At 45.3% G+C, this 19,668-nt stretch overlaps 2 protein-coding genes and 1 long non-coding RNA gene across 6 annotated transcripts in view; 1 reads left to right on the top strand and 2 right to left on the bottom strand.

Annotated features, from left to right (window-relative positions):
- Ift52 (intraflagellar transport 52) overlaps positions 1-8,071 on the bottom strand; it is a 24,907-nt gene extending 16,836 nt beyond the window's left edge. Inside the window, exons 1-6 of one of the 3 annotated variants that reach the window (XM_063284213.1) lie at positions 8,022-8,071; positions 4,189-4,313; positions 3,334-3,421; positions 3,000-3,129; positions 2,381-2,456; positions 421-492 (exon numbers count right to left, since the gene is read on the bottom strand). In XM_063284213.1, coding sequence (XP_063140283.1) covers positions 421-492; positions 2,381-2,456; positions 3,000-3,129; positions 3,334-3,421; positions 4,189-4,307 — 485 coding nt within the window. In that variant the 5' untranslated portion in view covers positions 4,308-4,313; positions 8,022-8,071. Of the gene's footprint in view, positions 1-420; positions 493-2,380; positions 2,457-2,999; positions 3,130-3,333; positions 3,422-4,188; positions 4,314-7,471; positions 7,644-8,021 lie in introns of those variants that run through there. The other 2 variants (XM_063284211.1, NM_001308389.1) reach the window with 2 other exon arrangements.
- On the top strand, positions 7,686-17,268 carry LOC120101778 (uncharacterized). Of its 2 annotated transcripts, none has more exons than XR_005502700.2 (3): positions 7,686-7,861; positions 12,929-13,143; positions 16,449-17,268. It is a non-coding gene; the product is annotated as an uncharacterized LOC120101778 (long non-coding RNA). The 2 variants fall into 2 exon arrangements; XR_010065453.1 differs by having other exon boundaries at positions 7,698-7,975.
- The window catches only part of Sgk2 (serum/glucocorticoid regulated kinase 2), a 25,376-nt gene continuing 16,369 nt past the window's right edge, over positions 10,662-19,668 (bottom strand). The window contains exons 12-14 of the mRNA NM_134463.1: positions 18,432-18,587; positions 16,010-16,099; positions 10,662-11,894 (exon numbers count right to left, since the gene is read on the bottom strand). Of these exons, the coding sequence (NP_604458.1) occupies positions 11,730-11,894; positions 16,010-16,099; positions 18,432-18,587 (411 nt within the window). The 3' untranslated portion in view covers positions 10,662-11,729. The remainder of the gene's footprint in view (positions 11,895-16,009; positions 16,100-18,431; positions 18,588-19,668) is intronic.

Here is a 19,668-nt window from a genome sequence, read left to right as displayed (position 1 = left end):
AAACATTCATCCCACAAACTGACCACATACTCAGTCACAGAGTAAGTCTCAACAGGGACAAGACAACAGAAATAACCCTCTGTGTTCCTCAGATCGTCATGATTACAGTGTTTCCCTTTGGTTTTAGCTGTGCATATGCATGTGTACAGTACCCACAGTCCAGAGCAGGACTTCAGATGCCTTGAGCTGCAGGCGACTGCGAGCTTCCTGACACGGAAGCTGAGAACCAACCTTAGGTCCTGTAAGAACTGTATGCTCTTTTAACCATCTCTCCGGCTCCCAATTTGGTTTTTGTTGGTAATGGGTTTGGCGTTCTTTTGGTGAGAATTACTTTTATAAGCAGAAAACTCTTCATTTTGAAAAAGGCAACTCTTGGGAGAGCAAGTGCCTTCCTCCTCAGGGAGCTGCAGAAACACTCACTGGGCATTGTTTCCACTGTTCTCTTCATCAATGACTCCAGGCACAGCCTTCCCTGCAGCTCGGCTAATCTCTCTAAAAGAAAAACATTAAAATCTAATAAGCAAAAGGTTGGGGGACATCACACTGCCTTTATCAACAGTAAATGTGTACTAGACACAAGGACTCTGTACTTTGGCGGTTTTTAAAAATTGATAAAAGCATACCCACAAACCTACATTCTTCTCAGATATTTGCAAAAATTTAAAGAAATTAGGCTTGAACCAGGTATGGTGGTGCAGGCCTTTACTCCCAGTACTTGGTAAGCAAAGGCAGATGGATCTCTGAGTTTCAGTCAAACCTGACCTACAGAGTGAGTTCTAGGCTACCTAAGGCTAAAGGTATACAATGGCTCCCTAACAAAAAAGCAGGGCAGTGGTGGTGCATACCTCTAATCTCAGCACTCAGGAAGAAGAGGTAGGTAGATCCTTATGAGTTGGAGGCCAGCCTGGTCTACAGAGCAATGGAGTCTGAGGTACAGCCAAGGCTCCAGAAATAAACCAACAGAATGACAGTAACAACGGGAACCCAGGCTTGGGTGGGATATAGCCCAGTTGAAAGAGTGCTAGCCCAGCATGGTCCAGGCCCTGGGTTCAGTCCCTAGGAACACATGAACAGGCTGTGGTGGTACACTCAACACTTGAGAGTAAGGAAGAGAGGCAGAAAGATTGGGAGTTCAAAGCTAGTTTGGGCTATGTGAACCTGACTAAAAAACATGAGAAAAAACCTAGATAAATGTTCAGTTCCCTTGCTGTGCTTTAGGAAGAGGGTCTTACAAAAGGGAGGACACAAAGTTGGGAGGTGTGAGAAGATGGGTGGCTCGGGGAAGAATTAGGGGAGTAATATGATCAAAGGAGAGTATATGAAATTCTCCAAGAATGAACATAGGAAAGGGAGGGGAGAAGGAAGTCTTTCCATGTAGCACTGGATGGTATGGTTGGTTCTCACTATTTAGCCCAGGCTGGCCTCAAAATGAGACCAGTCCTCTACAGTAGACTAAGTGTGGGGATCCCAGGTGTATATAACCAGGCCCTCAGTTCCTCCATCTTGAGTCCTGAGGAAAGGTCTGTGACCTGAGATCCACATTCTACACTGTATAAGCAAGGTCAGCTGAGTACCCACATGCAGCAAGTTCAAGTGTGGGATGAGTAAATTACCACACAGGAAGTAGCCATCAGATATAGCCATCTCAGACACTCACTTCCTAATTCCCAAAGCCCCTCGTCTGTTAGGATCTATAGCAGTAAAAGCTGACTCAGTCTTGGTCTCCATGAGGGGAAATCAGGGTCGGTCCGCAGTGGGCACGGGGCCTGGGATGGCTCAAATAGCAAACCTTGGACTACTCTTGAGGGAATGGTGAGACCAAATCATATTATGCTATCTCTAGACAGTGTGGCAAGTAGCCGTGAGTCAGGGAACTGTTAATACCTGCTGGAATCTGGCTAAAGCAGCGCACACTTATAATTCAAGTACTGGAGAGAGTAAGGCAGGAAGTTTGAGGCCAGACAGGGCTACAAATGGAGACCTAGTTAAAAATAACTTTTTAAAAGGGGGCAGGGGGAAAATAATGACTTTTAACAAACAAACAAACAAACAAACAAACAAACAAACAAACCAAGATCTTCAGCTACCCAAAGAGGAATGCAAATCTGAGAACACTGGGGTCCTTATGCTGTGACTCCTTCAGTCCGTCCATACTCCATGCTACCCTGCTTCCAGGCTTTCCAGTAACACATGGTTTAATCCCACTTGGATGGACTTTCCTCTTTCTTGGAGTGAAAGGTACCCTGACCAAAGGTAAATGAGCAGCTTTCCAAAGCTGGAAGAATATCATTTGAGGAATAAGAAATAAATAAGCAAGAGGGCTGAGAAGCAAGGTGTGGCAGTGAGGGTGTGTGAAGGGCGGAGGCTTCAACACTCTTACCTGTTCAACACTCCGTCTGAAACCAGAGCTTCCTTAGGATGGAAATACTTGTAATACACATTTCTAACCACAGCATCTTATGGAGCAAAACAGGAAAATACATTTTAGATTAGAAACAAACCTGACATAGAAACTCATTCAAATTTTGTAATGAAAAAAAAAACAAAAACAAAAACAAAACTAGAACTCTGTCCAAAGACCTTCCATTTTCTCAAAGGTCCAGTCTACTGTAAGCTCAGAATGTCCAACCATGTTACCCACCAAGAGGTTTTTCCCACTATACCAGCAGGTCAAGAGAGCAATGATAAAATACTAAACAGGCAATCAATTCCTTTGTTTAATAATTATCGAACCGAAGACGGCTCAGTGAGTAGGGGTGCTTGCCACCAGGCCTGAAAGCCTGAGGCTGAACCTTGAAATCCACAGGGTGGAAGGAGAGAGCCAACTCCACCCCATTGTCCCCAACCTCCATACGTCCACGAGGCACACTCCACCCCGTTGTCTCCAACCCCCATAGGTCCACGAGGCACACTCCACCCCGTTGTCCCCAAACTCCATACGTACATGCGGCACACTCATCGACAAACCAACAAATAAAATGTGGTAAGATAACACTCACCATTATTAACCATGATTCCATATTCTTCTAGAAGGAAGTTAATATTGGTATCAAATCTGGATTCTCCCCCTTCTCCCAGCATCACAAGGATGTCCCCACCACTGTCAAGGTACTTCTTCAGGACTTCAAACTACGAAAGGAAAAGACAAGGAATACAGTCAAAGGATTTTTGTTAAAATACCTACACCATGAATAACGTATTAACTTCAAATCATACTTCAAATCTGCTAGCCACTTAAATGGTCATAGGACAGTATAAGACTTTCTCAAATTCATGGTTTCAGACCCTTGCTGGCCCCTGGCCTCCCTTGGTGTCTGCATGAACATTCCTTACCTCTGCAGCAGTAAACTTTTCCCTTGGTCCAGCTGTGATCCATAGTTTCACCCCAATTAACTTCTCAGAAGTGATTTCATCTTTTAAGCTGGAAAGTGATTTTAAAAATAAGTTAGAGCCATAATTTAAGCCAATTTATGAGTTATGTAGCCTTTTGACTATTTAGAACCATAAAGGTTGAGACAGAAGCTTAGAATAGCCTATGTTCAGAAACTCCCAATAAGCAGAGTTCAAGTTAACCCCCACCTAAAGTACAAAGAAATCTTCCAAATTCAATCAACTCTTCCATTACTTTATCTATATTTTAAGACAGAGACTTACAGCCCAGACTGGCCCCAAACTTAAGATGTAGCCAAGTCTGACTGTGAAGTCCTACTGCAACCTCCCAAGTGCCGAGACCCAAGGCACAGGCCACAAAGCCTGGCTCTAACTTAACCTCATACAACTACATGTTTTCACTCACTAAAGACAAAACCAAAGCTGTAACTTAGTGGTAGAGTACTTGTATAGCCTGTGTAGGGTATGAGGGTCAGCCTCGTGACCACAAGGGGGGAAAGACATTTAAAGAAAGCACATTGAAAAACAAAGACATTTTCATTTATCTCTCACTTTTCCTTCCCTAAGCTTAAGTGTTAAACAAACTTAAAATATGTCTGTCTCTTAGCCAAAGTTAAGTATAAAATACGGAGAGACTGTCTGATACCTTAAAATATTATATATGCATAATTATAATGAACCTTTGTTTTTTATTGGAAGGCAACTTAGTAATATGCTGACTAATCTTCAAACTATTGACAAGGTCCACCATCAGGCCACCATTAACTCTCAGAAAACAGTGCCCAAGATCATGATCACCTCTGAATCTTCCAATTACTCCGAAGTCTTTTCTGCAAAGATTTGTAGCCAGTGTTGGTGGTAAACACCTCCTTTTTGTATGCATTGAAAAGAATGGTACTCCTCAGCTCCTTCTCCATGGTTACCTTCGAGATAAAAGACAAACCAAAGAAGCAGGCATTTAAAAGTGCCCTCTAAAGCTGGGGAAGGACACACAGCTGCACATACCTCTAAACCCTAAAGATTCTCAAAGGCTGAGAGTGAAAACCAATGGCCAAACCCAATGCAGCCTGAACCTCGCCTTAACTCTCAGGCTGTGCCACCGGCTCTCGTGCCTGCCACCTTTCATGACTTTGCCTACCATCACCCTCCTGTCCTATACCGAGACTGCTCACAAGTGTAGGGCACACCTCTCTAGACTATTTTAGGCATAACTTACAGTTTATTTTTTAAAATAAGATCATTTATGGATGCTATTCTAAAACACTTTGTATATATGACAACCATTTATGTATGCATCAATTTTTCCAAATAACTACATAGCATTCTGTTTTAAGGACATAATACAACTATTTAAACCAATCATAAACCTAATGAATTTTTTCAATTTTCTTTGCTAGTAAAATACTAAACTAAACTTGTTTTTTAATTTTATCTAGATTCATTTTAAAGTTTTGTCTGTATGTCTATCTCTCTATCTCTCTATCTGAGACAAGGTCTCACTATGTAGCTCTGGCTGTTCTGACACTCATTATGTGGACCAAGCTGGCCTCAAACTCACAGAGACCCACCTGCCTCTGTCTCCAAATGTTGGGATTACAGGTCTGCATCCACATGCCCAGCTACACTCATTTAAATTTTACTTATATATGTGTATGTGCACGTACACGTGCCAGAAGGCAGATTCCCTAGAAGAAGCAGACTTACAGACAGTTATATGCTACCTGATGTGAGTGCTAGGAACCAAACCAGGGTCCTCTGCCAGACCTACTGCATGTCCCTTAACTGCTGAGAGCCACCTGTCCATTTCCCTAAAAGCATATGAATGTGGTGCTCTGTGTATTTTGCAGCATTAGACTACTATCTGTTGAATGGTTAAAGAAATGTACAAACGACCCCTCAAAACACTGATAACTCATATTTCCATTAACCATTTGTTTCCACATCACCATTGCTGTCCAGTCTTTGTCATCTTTAATCAACAAAACAGCAAAGGCTCCTTATCCATTGCTTTGCTTTTCAAGGGGGTCTAGCTTTACAAGAGGCTAAATATGGTCTGAAAATTTAAATGGAAAGTTCTAGAAATAAGAACCATTCTACAATCTCTCTCTCTCTCTCTCTCTCTCTCTCTCTCTCTCTCTCTCTCTCTCTGTGTGTGTGTGTGTGTGTGTGTGTGTGTGTGTGTGTGTGTGTCCTTGCCTGTCCTGGAACCAGCTATGTAGACTAGGCTGGCCTCAAACTCAGCCACTGCCTCCTGAGTAGTAGGATTAAAGGTATGTCCCTTCAAGCTTTTATGATCAAGTCTTAACACTATCCTACACTACCTTGCCCTGGACATGAGTCATATCTTTGTGTAGCCTATGCTATACATATTACCTAGCTATTAGTCACTCAGTTACCAATTCTGTCAACCAGGTTGATGGATGGTCTTGGTATCATAGGGCTCTATTCAATGCTACACAGGCACTGTATTATCTCAACCACAAGGGTATGCCTAGAATAAGGTATTTTGAGAGGAACTTTATTCATCTAACTTTGGCTTTGTAATATCAGTTTGCTTATTTGTTTATTCACTTATGAGTGCTCTATCTGTGTGTATGCCTGCATGCCAGAAGACATCAGATCACATTATAGAGGATTGTGAGCCACCATGTGGTTGCTGGGGACTGAACTCAGGACCTCTGCAAGTGCAGCCAGTGCTCTTAACCATTGAGCCATCTCTCCAGTCCCAGTATTATCAGTTCTATCAGTTCTAATAAACATACACACACACACACACACACACACACACACACACACACACACACACGATTTGATACTGTTTGTAGTCCCAGGCACCTTAGAATAGCTGCTACAGATAAGGGGAAACTACCACACTGGCCATTGGCCATTTGTATTTCTTCTCATTTTCCTGTCTGCCCTCTAAGGCATTTTTTTTCCATGGGGTTTTATAATTTTCTAATCAGTCATCGAACAAGGTTTTCAAAAGTTTATTTGCCTTTAGTCTTGTTCTAGTAATTTTTTTACTTAATTTTGCAGGTCATCCATTTTATTAATCCAAAAGAACTAATCTTTCTCTTTCTGGCTTCTGGATGGCACGATGCATCTAGAAGAGCTTTCCCTGTGGTAGGATTTTTAAGTGTTTCTGATGATGTTTTTTTCTTGGGCTTTTGTGATATAATTCCTTTTTATTAAGACTTTTATTAGCACCTATTAATGAGACAATTTCATGAATGCACAAAATGTGTTTGTACCATCCATTTCCCTTTGTACTCTTGTCCCCTCCCAGTAACTCCCTTCTTCCCAGTCTTCTCTCAACTTTCATGTCTTTTTTTAAAAAATAAGTTTGGTTAGGTTTGCTTATGGGAATGTGAGTAATGTGTGGAAATGCTTTACCATCAAAGAAAATGTCTTCGCTGCCACAGCAACTTTTAAGGGCCCACAGGGCCTCAGTGGGGGACAAGGCAGTACTGGGATATATAATACATACATATATATATACACACACACATACATATATACATATTTACACACACACACACATATATATACATATATACATATATATACATATACCTTTGAGACGTATTTGGGGCGGGAGCAGATTTTTGGGAAAAGTGAGTAACCCTCCTTGAGTATTGAATTGCTCTTAACGGAAGAATACACTTTGCGGTAACAGTTTATTATAGTTTAGCACCACCACCACCTTCTGAGGGAGCAGTATATTTGGGGCCCCGTCTTATTAGAATTAGAAATGAGTTTCCCTAAGAATAGGATAAAGCTTAAAAATCAGTAAAAACAAGAATATTAAAACAATATTTGGGTAACACTGTCCAACCATTCTCTTATTTTCTCTTCAATAACCTAGCAAGGTATATTAAATTTTGCCAGGGTGACGAAAAAACAAAAACAAGCGTGGTTGCAATCATAGCTGAGTCTGACTTGACGACTCCTCGCCCAGGGTTTTTTTTCATACTCTGCAAGACTACGACAAATTCGCGCAGTCTGAGGAGCTTGAAATTCTACATCATTTCCAGGACCAGCTCCTAGCCCATTTACGCGCCCTCAGTTTACCTCTACCGACCTCGGGATTCCCACAAGGTTGGCCTAGGGGTCTCCAGAGCGGCATGGCGAGGCCATCATCATCTCCAGCCAGCCCAACGACCTGGCGGCCCGTACAACCCGACCTCTCCTTACCTGAGGCCAGAGGCCGCCAGGTATCCAAGGCCGCGCGCCGAGAAGGCGTGGCTCCGGCCCCGAGCGACTTCCGTCGCGGTGCGATGACGACAGAGCGACAGAAGGGCTGTGCCAGGTGGCAGGGAACTCGAGGGGGCTGTTGGGTAGGGGTCGGGGCTAGCGCCGGACTGGCTCTCTTCCCCGGTGAGGGATGTCTCCAAGCTTAAGGAGTAATTTTTCAATAAGAAGCTCATTTTGTTCATTTACTAACAACTGCTATTAAAGACCGATAAAGATGGTAGGTCCCCAGGCCGCGAGCTCCGGCCTTCCCGTGGGCGGAGACTGCTGCAGCAAGCCACGCCCCGGCCTAGCCAGGACACGGGCACTGGGCTTATGGTCAGGCTCGGAGCAGGTACCTACAGAGTGGTTATCAGGAGACCTGAAGTGCTAGATCTTACCAAAATTTAGAAGTAGAAACTGGCGTGGGGAGTTGTGAGGCGCCGGAGATGTAGTGGAGCTGGGGAAGCGTTTCCGCCAGAGGTACTTGCCTGTGCAAATGATTGTCATGGTAACGGGAAACATGCTTGCATCAGCAGACACTTCACCGAGAGGGCTGTGGATTTGTGTTCAAAGCGGCAGCAACCTCAAAGCTTGGAGCAAGTACATGTAGGAAGCCCAGCAGTTTTGATTTTCGTCCTTGTCTTAAAAAGAGCACTATGCGTTTAGGATATTAAAACACACAACCTGTCTGGCACTTTCAAAACTGTGGTTACGACGATTTTAGAAAATGGGAAAGAGTGTGAAGGAGAACTATCTCTTCTCTCCCACTGAAGATCAAACCCAGTGCCTTCCACATCATGAGCTGTACCATTAAATTAATCCCCAGCCTGGAGACTCTTCTAGAGGAGTGCTGCAAAACTGAATGCAGTGTGCAATTAATGCAAATGAACGCGATCTGGACTTGGGCAGTAAGTGTACTGGAAGTGCTAGTTCACCAGAATGAGAGCTCCTCCTAGAGCATTCCTTACTGGGTTGCAGAAGGAGCTCGAGAGTTTTAGAGTCAGCTACTCCAAAGTCCAGTTTCTGAAAATGACTTGTATCTGGCAAACTTGGGCATGCTGCTTGATCTGAGTACGTTCTACACGAAAATTGAAAATAGATCCTAAAGGTTTATTCTGAGGATTGTATGGAATTGGGATGGGGCCTTTGATATGGCTCTGTGGGTGAAAAGGCTGAGTCTGACACCCCGAGTTAAGTCCCCGAGTCCCACATAATGGAAATAGAGAATCGATTTCTGTAAATTGTCCTCTAACCCCTACAAGTACTCTGTGGCATGTTTATGCACACACACACACACACACACACACACACACAAATACAAATTTTTAAAAAGATTTATTTACTATGTATACAGTGTTCTGCCTACGTGTAAGACTGCACACCAGAAGAGGGTACCAGATTGTTATGAGCCACCATGTGGTTACTGGGAATTGAACTCAGGACCTCTGGAAGAACAGCCAGTGGTCTTAACCTCTGAGCCATCTCTTCAGGCCCCACAAATACAAATTTTAAATGGGATATTCTAATATATATAGATATACATCTCACAATCAATTTCATAGTGTATTTGTTCATTTTTCTATCCTGGTAACTTTAAAATCTTAGAGCAGAACCAGCTAACTGTGGACTTTTGACAGCATGTTCAGGTTTCTGACAGTCCCCCTTCTGTAAGAGGGAAGATTTGTCCCTTCCGTGGACCCCACCTCTAGCCGTTAACCCACACTAGGTAAGGTAAAAATCAGTTCCTTTCCAGTATCAAAGCTTAAGAGTAATTCTTGCCTGAGCTTTGATCTCCAGTAGAACAGTGTTACTGGTGCTTTCTATGGTGGTTTTTATGTGTCCCACCCTTGCCTCCCCTCTTAATTCCTAGAGCAGGGACAAAGGGGACAACACTGAGAGGAAAGGAGTAGGACCAAGTATGGAGGAAAAGACAGTAAAAATCACCAGCATACACTGATTCGAAGAAAGTCCTCCCATTGTCCCCAATCCAGCGGGCTAACAGGGCTGCCCTGAAGTATGTGCCAGGAGTCAGTGGGAAAGAAATGAAGGAGAATAATGTACCCCACATGGGCAGTGTCCTGAGCACACGTCACATGCCCAAGTCTGGCTAGTGAATTACCTTCTGAAATGATGAATTGCGAACGCCTACAGCTTAATTGCTAGCCAGGGTATTGGCCTCCAAGATCAGCTCTGCCCTTAAGGTAAAGCACATGAACTTGATAACCAGGCCCAGACCTGGAGTGAGGGTCTCATCAAGACCCTTCTTTATCACTCTCTGGTTCGTTCTAGCCAATTCTTGCTTTATTCTAAGAGAATTTCTTTTTTCGAGATATGGTCTCATTGAGCCCCCCTGAATGCCTGGAACTCACTTTGTAGACCACGCTGCCCTGGAACTCACAGATCCACACATCTTGGCCTCCCTGGTCTTCCAGGCATGTGCACTATTCCCATCCACCATGAGAAATGCTAACTTATTTCTTGGCCCTGAGAGCCCAAGGGAGGAATAGACCTGACAAAGGTTACAAGGTAGAGCCCTAGGTCAAATATAGTTCACCATCCCAGCCTGATAGTAGTGTGGCTTCCAAGCCACAGGAGCAGTTTTCCTGACCTTGTCTTTTCATTGGAGAAAGAAGGGGATGTAATCATGACCTTAGGGTCATCTGGATGAAGACCGCTAACAGATATGGACATCAGCTCTACAACTTGTCCAAGAGACAAGCTCTGAGGCTGACTTTGGGCAACTAAGTAAAAAGGGAGTGTGTTAAAGACTTTGAAATCTTCGAAGGAAAGCTCGAGGCTGCTACAGTCTGCACTGTTGGCCCTTGTTTACAGTCCCATCCTTGGGCCCAGCTATGGCACACATGCATCTCTGGACCACAAGCCTCACTCGTGCTAAGAGGAGGATGAGGCAGAATCTACCATTCCCTGCAGTTCTAAATGGAGGTTATCACCCCCCTCCCCGTTCCGAGACAGAGGCTCAAAAGTAGGGAATTCCTTGACTATTGTAAGTTGTTGAGGCAACCATACCCAGTAACAAATATCCAGTGTGTTTAATGCCACCTCAAACAAAGACACCACCCACAGAGCAATGTGAAACCGAAGGCAACACATGACAGGCTCACTACATTTCATCAATTTATACACAGAAATAAAAATCCAGCTACCAAGAGGTCCTCTCCCAGAGTGCCGGTCGCCTCCGCCACATTCTCCCCTCTCCCTCAGCATTCGAACCCTCTTACTAAGAGAGGTAGCTTGTGCCCAGGCTCTATTCCAGTAGAGCTGGAGAATTTATGACACACTAAAGGAAGCCACCAGACCGGGCTTCCGGGCAACCCACTTCTGTCCCGTTCCTCCTTTTCTCTTGCTTAGAACACAAAAGTGACCAGCAGGCCACTTTGTGGTCTCGTAACCCAATATTCAAAGCCATCGTGCTTCTGATCTGAAGTGTTTTCTGAAGGTTGTGGTGTTCAGCTGATAAGGCCTTTCGTAACTGATTGGATCACTATGCAATGAGGGAGGGGCTCAGGCTTCCTCAGCAAGTTAGTCCATTCACAGATTTGTAATTTTATAGCACGGAGAGGTGATAACTAGGACATTGGCCCCACTGGAAGGGAGTGGGTCACTCAGAAATATCTTATCAGAAGGTATCTTATTCCCAACCCAGACTCAGTTTCTGTTTCCTGCTAGGCATAGGGTAAGTCACTCCTTCCAGCAAGATGACTCAACTTCGGCTAAAGACCACAGCAATGGATCAGCCAACTATGGGCTGAACCTTCTGAAACTGTGAGCCCAAATAGATATTCTTTACATTACTTTTCTTGCATACTTTGTCACAGCCTCAGCAACAACAAACAAAACCAAAAATGAAAAACCAAGCACAGAAGTCATTTCTCAAGAAGGGCAAGTCTCAACCGCAGACGGCTGGGTACTCGGGAGCCTAGTCAGCCAGCCTGAACCCTTCACCGTTCTTTTATGGGATGGAAAATGCTCCCCTCTTCCCTGAGCTACTGCATCTGACTTCTTCGGGACTCGTCGTGTCTTAGTGCAGCAGAAGGTAGTTCCTGCAGGTCCCAGCTGGGCTTGGTGGCTTTCCAAGCACTTGGCTCTCAAGAGTCCAAGATGTCATCATCATCCTGTGCATAGGAGAATCCGAGGAATGCACTTGAGGCCCCAGAACTGCTGGACATGGTGTCAGGGGTGCAGCCAATGGACTTGGACACAGCCTCCTGGGTGAACTCTGGGTCAAAGTGTTTCAAGTCAGCGGGTCCCTCCTGCCAATAGAAGTCAAAGATAAGAAGGGAGGCAGGGATCAGAGCCAACTAAGGATTCCAGAGCTGGGAAAGGGGTGTCAGGCCTTCCTGTCTCAGTGCCTCCTGGTCCTTTCTATTTAAGAGTCACTGTCTCACACTCCACACCATCCTCAGATGGGCCATTACTCATGCATATGTCTCTTTTTTTTTCTTTTCTTTTTTTCGGAGTTGGGGACCAAACCCAGGGCCTTGTGCTAGGCAAGCACTCTACCACTAAGCTAAATCCCCAACCCCTCATGTATATGTTTTAAATGCTTGCCGTATGCTCAGCTCATATCACCAGGGATATGGGAGGACAAAGCAGAGGAAACCTCTACATTCAAGGAAAACATATGACAGAGGAGAGTAAGGGGGATCATTTAGAGGGCTGATAACATCCTAGATAACAGAGGCAAAATAAGGCAATGTGGTAGAGATACTGGGCTGCTAGACCATATCGGAGGGAGATCTATAAAGGAAATGGAAAAAAAAATCACAGACAAACTGCTGAGCGTGGTGGTGCACATTTGAAATCCCAGCTCTTGGGAGGGGGAGGCAGGATGATCAGAACTTCCAGGTTATCCTTGGAACAAGGTAAGTTTGAGCTTATCCAGGTGTACATAAGATATTGTCTTTAAAAAGACACAATGCTGGCCATACTGGCTGTACACCCTTAATCCAAAGACTAGTGGGGCAGAGAGGTGGCTCCTTATGAGTTTCAGGCCAGCTGGTCTACTGGTCTACCTATATGAAGAGTTCTAGGACAGCCAGGGACAGGGATACATAGTTAAACCCTGAGGGGTGGGAGAGAGAGAGAGAGAGAGAGACAGAGAGAAAGAGAGAGAGAGAGAGAGAGAGAGAGAGGGAGAGAGAGAGAGAGAGAGAGAGAGAGAATAGATTCTCCATTTTCACTAAAGGGATAGAATATATATTTCTATCTTTTTGACACGGGCTAGTCATTTGACTGCCCAATCAGGTTTGAAAAAAGTTGGGGGTTGTCTCTCTTGATATTCTAGGGCCACTGTATACACAAACTCAGAACTGGCTTGATGGAGGTGAAGAGGACTCAGGAGAAAACCACAAGTGAGATAATTCCAGACCATCGGCGTCAACTGTTTGATTGCTAGCCACAGATTGAGGCACCACAGAGAGATGCTGGCCTGGTATACTCTGAAAAACCCATAGACTCCAGGTAGAAGCTTGTTCAGGGGCCAGAGAGATGGCTCAGCAGGTAAGAGTGCTTGGTGCTCTTGCAAAGGACTTAGGTTTGGTTTCCAGCACCCTCTGAAAAGCTACACAACCACCTGTAACTCCAACTCCAGGGGATCTGTTGCCCTCTTCTGGCCTCCGCTGGTACCTGCATGCACATATCCTCCTACACATGGACTCAGTTCAAATAAATAAATAAAATCTTTTTAAAAAGATTGTCCTGGGGGTTGGGGATTTAGCTCAGTGGAAGAGCGCTTGCCTAGCAAGCGCAGGCCCTGGGTTCGGTCCCCAGCTCCGGAAAAAAAAATGATTGTCCTTTAGAGGGCAGGAGCAAAGCAATACTGTGTTCTTATAGAGGAGACGCTTCTCCTGGGGTTTATGACATAAGCCGGTGAGTGAGTAGTGGAAGGATCTGCAGGTCTACCTTAGCATGCAGGTCTTGGATTGAGGAAATAAACGAGCCATGCTTCTCAGAAGGGCCACAGGGTGCAGTGGTCCAGCCCTGTCTCAGAGTTCCTAGACCAGAATGTGAATTCCTGTCATGTTCCTTGCCTACCATTAGCTAGGTAGCTTTTGACAACCAAATAGTTTCCAGTTTCTACAAATGAAGAATGTGGTATTAAAGAGGTGTGTACAAGGTCTCATCAGTAGTAGCAGAACCAGGAGTCCTCCCCCGTGTCTCCCTCGAAGGCCCATACATCCTTATATTTTCCTTTATCTCTTCCTAGGATTCTGGAGCATTCCCTCTTGTGAACCAACATTCCTGATAGGAACTGTACTTCCCGTCGGTCTGATTACCTGATTAAAACCTCAGCAATTATGGGGAGGTTGGAATGTTGCAGGTCTAGAGCCTAATTACAATTTACCTTGGGCTATCATTTGCTACTCCTCTCCCTTATCGTCATTCCTTAGCCCACCTCTGTCTGACCTGTGGCTAACAGATAAAACTTTTGGAATGTATAAACACCATAAGAATGTCTTCAGGGGGCACTAAGGCCTATGGCGGAGACTTCCCATTCTGCTGCAACCCACATACCGAGTAGTTTCCACCAGAATATTTGAAGAGTGCCTTGATTTCTGACTTTCTTTGTTCCTTTATTATCAAATGTTCATGAAACTGTCACCATACTATCTTCGCTATCACTTTAAGTCCCAAGAAATAAAAGACTGAGGTGTAACTCACTGATAGAGCCCTTGCCTAGCATGTGAGGCTCGGTTCCATTCCCAAGACAAAAATAAAATCTTAAAAGAAAGTAATGTCTCAGGACCCTGTGCTAACTGGGTCCTAACTGACCATTTTTTTTTAATCAAGAACCTGGTGCTAGAACCTAGTCCCCAACAAGCAGTGTCTCGGACTGGTGGCCTTGCGTGAGCCCTGGAGTCTGCAGTCTTTCTGTTAGTCAGGATGAGCCAGACCAGTCAGAGGTGGACAAGGCCGACTCTTCAAAACTGAGTATCAGGGAGTTGGGGATTTAGCTCAGTGGTAGAGCACTTGCCTAGCAAGCGCAAGGCCGTGGGTTCGGTCCCCAGCTCCGAAAAAAAAGGAAAAAAAAAGTAAAAAAAAAAAAAAAAAAAAAAAAACCCTGAGTATCAAAGAGAAGAAAATAGTCCAGCAAAGAAAACTCCAGAAGGAGAAAACATCCAGACATCATCAAATGATCTTGTCTCAAGAGCAAGCCTGGGGCGGAGGGGGCTTGGTCTAGGTTTGTCTTGGAGACTGTATTTGTAGAGATTTTAGTCACATGCTCATAGCTTCACATCTGTGCTATCAGGCCAAGGGCAGAAGCAGCCCTTGTTTTCAAACACCCCAGTGGTGTGTGAATCCCACTGTCAAGAGTCTCACCATTGTTGGTCTTGGCAGGTGTAGTCCTTCCTCTCTACAGGGCAAGCAAACCTTAGCCTGTGTGGGCACCTTCAACTGTTCTGTCATCCTCATGAAGTTGCCTGCTTTTGCAGCTCCCCTCCTCAAATTCATGCTCATTTCCGATGTAGCATTGAATTAAATATAATCCCATGCAAGGAGTGGTGCTGCTTGCCTTTAATCCCGGCGCTTGGGAGGCAGAGGCAGGTGGATCTCTGACTTGTACATAGTGAATTTCAGAATAGTCAGGGCTACATACAGAATCCCCATCTCAAAAAATGTGTATGTGTGTGTATATGTATGTATGTATGTACACACACACACACAAAACTGGTGCTAGCTGGCCACAGTACTTGGTTTGAAGCCAGTCAGGCATACATGGGGTGAGATAGTATCTAGACTCCTGGAAAAATAAGGAAAAAATAAATCTAGTGTCATATTCGTGGGCAGGAACTTCCACAAAGGAAAAATGTAACTAGTGAATGAATCCTGGTAGTGTTTGGGTGTGGAAGGAGGTCTGCCAACGGTGGTTTCTGTTGTCTGGTGAGATACCCAGTCTTTCCCCATTGCTGCTCTCAGTTTCGTTAGACACACTTTGTACAAGACATACATGTAACTTTTATCATTAGGAAAAGGTCTAAAGATATGGCTCTGCCTGGGTGTATTGTTGTGACACAGAACACTATAAAAATCTGTACAGGCACTGGGTGATGGTGACAGGTGCCTGTAATCCCAGTATTTGGAAGACTGCATGGGAGGATCTTAAACTGAAGGCTGATACATTGTATCAGCTTTGTGGGGTTCCGGTGCTGGATTTGAAACATGAAGAAGCAATCAGTGGTTCATCCTCCTAAGGCCGAACTGGCCTCCAGGGGCTCAAGCGAGTTCTGATTCTTGCTACTTTGCACAAGTCAATGGGACTCTCCAGTCCTTGGCTTTACCAGCTATATAAAGATAGTTGGCCTAGATTTTACCAGCCCTGGGAATCAAGAAGCCAAAATCTGGAGAGACCCCTGTGCTTGCTTACCACGTTTGGGTTGAAGGGTGGAGTCAGCCTCTTGTGGTACAGATCATCCCAATTTATGGGACTGAAGAACATGTGGTTCTTTATGTCGAGCTGCGGGAAGAAGACACTGGTCAGAAGCAGTCCTCGCCATAGCTGCTCCCCTACTGGCACCCACTATTGGCCACCAACTAGTTAGACCTTTGCAGCTCTGGCTAGTCTGCTCAGCCAAGAGAGCATTCTGTCATTTCACCCTCCACATCATCTCAACCTACATTCTTCCCTTCAGCACAGGTGCCTTTCACAGTTAGATCTCAGCACCCATACTGTACCAGGCTCTGGAGGCATTTCTGTGAGCAAGGCTGCGGAACTGGTTATAGAAGGCTAGAGTAAGTGGAGGGGGGAGGGGGCTTGAAGACAGACTCCAACTTCCACGAGCATTAATACATCTTGTCTCTTCCAGAATGCAATTCAGAGAAATAGAGCAAACCCACTCACTAACGAAGACATGAGGACTAAAGGCCCAAGAAGAGCTGCAGATTTCCCGAGACCCAGAAGTGAGGGGTGAATCCTGGACATGATTCCCCAGTTCTTTCCTAACCCCGCTTCCCTTCTGGCAGGGTCCTCCCTCTGTCTGCTTCACTCTGAACCGTTCCATAATTCCTTCCATCGGCATGGCCTTCCTGAGGTTTGATTTATGCAAACACAGCATAATTTAATCTAAAGAGTCACAGGGCATGTTCTAAGATACAAGCTCCTCTTTGGAAGGAAGGGCTCTGTCTTCATAGAAGTCTGGAACTTCAAGCCAGAATGTTCTCACACATCACAGTTCCTGGCATGAAGACCTTTTAGTGTACATAATGCTTACAAACCCACGGTGTATGCCAGACATGGGTCAAAAACTGTGCTATTCATAGAGGTATGTGTGGGAGGCAGTCCTGGCCTTTAGAGGCTGGGGCTATCTAGACTGCAGTCACTTCCTCCTTGCTTGAGACAGATCATATTATACAGCATGGCCAGTCTTTTTAGACCAGGCTGGTCTAAAACTCACAGAGACCTGACTGCCTCTGCCACATGTGGAGGTCAGAGAACAACTCTGGGGAGTCATTTCTCTTCTTCTGCTATCTGGATCCTGGGGATTGAACTCAGACTCAACAGCAGGCACCTTACACCCGAACTATCTTGCTGACCCTGAAGTGATCTTACAGGGAGTACTGAATAAGGTTGTCTTTAAAGTGATGCCTTAAAATTTTTTAAAGAAACATGCATGTGTGAGGGGAGCAGATTATGCATTCTATGAATTATTCGTCTCCATATCTTGTGTCTAACGGGCATCTGGCAATGTGAATTGCTCAGGTATTTATGAAAAGCAAGATATCTGTGAAGTCCCCCTCTGTCCGGAAGCAGAAGAAGGAAGCTTCTAGAAAACTTAGATCATACCATTCCTCTGCCCAGCAAACACACGCTGCTTCATGCCATTCTCCTTGTTCATACCTCAGGACTCTTCCACATGCTGTACCTATGGCTGGGGAGCCTTCTGGTTCTCTGCATGGCTCCTCATATTCCAAGTTCAGTCTGTCACCTCCTTAGGGAGGGCATGTCCGGCCACACCAGTGTGAGTGGCACGGTCCCCTTACACTCTTGTTTTCTATCTCTGCTCATCGTCCATCCCCTTCCTGAAACTTCCTGTCACACTTGGTGACGACTGCACAGAGGTTCTGTTTTCTGTCAGTCTTCTTCCACCTTCAAGCTTAGCCAGGTCCGAGACCCAGGCTATTAAATCCCTAGCTCCTAGCTCGGCAATGGTACAAACGAGGGTTTAGCAAATGCTGGTGGGCTACAAAATTCTGTATTCTTAAAAACACAGGGGCTAGAGAAATGGCTCAGTTGGTAAAATGCTTGAGGACCCAAGTCTGCATCGCTAGCACTTAGGTGAAGGCTGAGAAGGAGGGCATATTCTCTAATCTCAGAACTGAGGAGGCAAAGACAGGAGGCTCCCTGCGGTCCACTGGGCAGTCAGTGCAGACAATTAGTGAGATTAGTGAGCTACAGGTTCAGGAAGAAGCCCCGTCCCAAGAAGTAAAGTAGACAACTAGAAAAGGCAATTGACATCAATGTCTGCCCTACACACACACACACACACACACACACACACACACACACACACACACACACGAGAGAGAGAGAGAGAGAGAGAGAGAGAGAGAGAGAGACAATAGAGAGACAGAGAGGGACAGAGAGAGACAGAGAGAGATAGAGAGGGACAGAGAGAGACAAAGAGACAGAGAGAGATAGAATTCATTCATTCAACTGGCAAAAAGGTAATTTCTAGGCAAATGCACTAACAGCCCTTAGGTTTATGGGGCAGCAGAAGACAATCCCACCCCAGGTCCTTCTGAGCTGTCTCTGCAGGAAGGGACCAGTGCTCTTCTGCTTGGTCACCTACAAAGTCTTCCTTGGAGCCCAGCCGCTGCCTCTGGTCCTTGTGGAGAAGACCCTGCAGGAGGTCACAGGCAGCCACTGTCCGGCCTCCAGGGATCTGTAGCGGCTGATGCAAAATGTTCTCATACATCTGGGCCACATCTGTGTTGAAGAAGGGGGGCTGGGGAGACAGGGAGAAAGGCTGGAGGTTCAGTCATGAAGCCATGGAAAGGGGTCTCATAGAGTGTTAGAGCAAGCTGGATAGCCCGGAGGATGTGTCCAGGCCTGTGTCCAGGGCCACAGCTCATGGGGCAGATAAAGGACTCCAGCATAGGAGAAAGGATTGCTGAGAAACTCGCAGGGTTTCCCCATCAACGGAGGCTCCCGGAGGTCCTTGGACCACCTGTGCACCAAGTATTTTACTCTCTCCTTCCTCATTTCTTCCTGGCCTCACAGCCATCTTCTGCCAGAGGCTTCTGGCAGATGAGAGAAGAAGAGGCTAGAGACCGTTAAACCATAGAGCTAAGAAAAGAACAGGGTGGGCTGGAGAGATGGCTCAGTGGTTAAGAGCTCTGACTGCTCTTGCAGAGGTCCCAAGTTCAATTCCCAGCAACCACATGGTGGCTCACAACCATCTGTAATGGGATCTGATGCCCTCTTCTGGTGTGTCTGAAGACAGCTACAGTGTGTTCACACACATACAATAAATAATATTTTTAAAAAAGAAAAGAGCAGACCTCTAAGCTACCTTCACAGTCTACCCCTCTTTACTCTTCCTCCGGCTCCTCTACCCCCCGGTCCTTCTACCTACTCAGAGCTGACTCTTTCTGCAGCACCATGCCATGCTGGAGATCCCAGCCCAGAGGAAAGCCAGCCTCAGGGTGGTTCCCAGTCTATCAGCACTGTGACCTTTCAGTCTCAGTTTCCCTCTCGGTACAATAAAAGTAACTCCATACTCTGCAGAGGGCTGGGTTATAAATGGAAGATTCTAAAATCACATTATTTTTTTAAAGATTTATTTTATGTATGTGAGTACACTGTCGCTGTCTTGCTGTCTTCAGACACACAAGAAGAGGACATCGGATCCCATTACAGATGGATGTGAGCCACCTGGGAATTGAACTCAGGTCCTCTGGAAGAACAGTCAGTACTCTTAACCATCTCTCCAGCACCAACATTATTTTAAAAGATATAGATGTTCCTTATATTTTCTTTGACCTCATCTCTACCCCAGGGTGGACAGATTGCTCATTTAATTCCCC

The sequence above is a fragment of the Rattus norvegicus genome, chromosome 3, assembly GCF_036323735.1.
Source record: "Rattus norvegicus strain BN/NHsdMcwi chromosome 3, GRCr8, whole genome shotgun sequence".
Lineage (NCBI taxonomy): Eukaryota > Metazoa > Chordata > Mammalia > Rodentia > Muridae > Rattus > Rattus norvegicus.
This window is presented reverse-complemented; position numbering and strand designations above follow the sequence as displayed.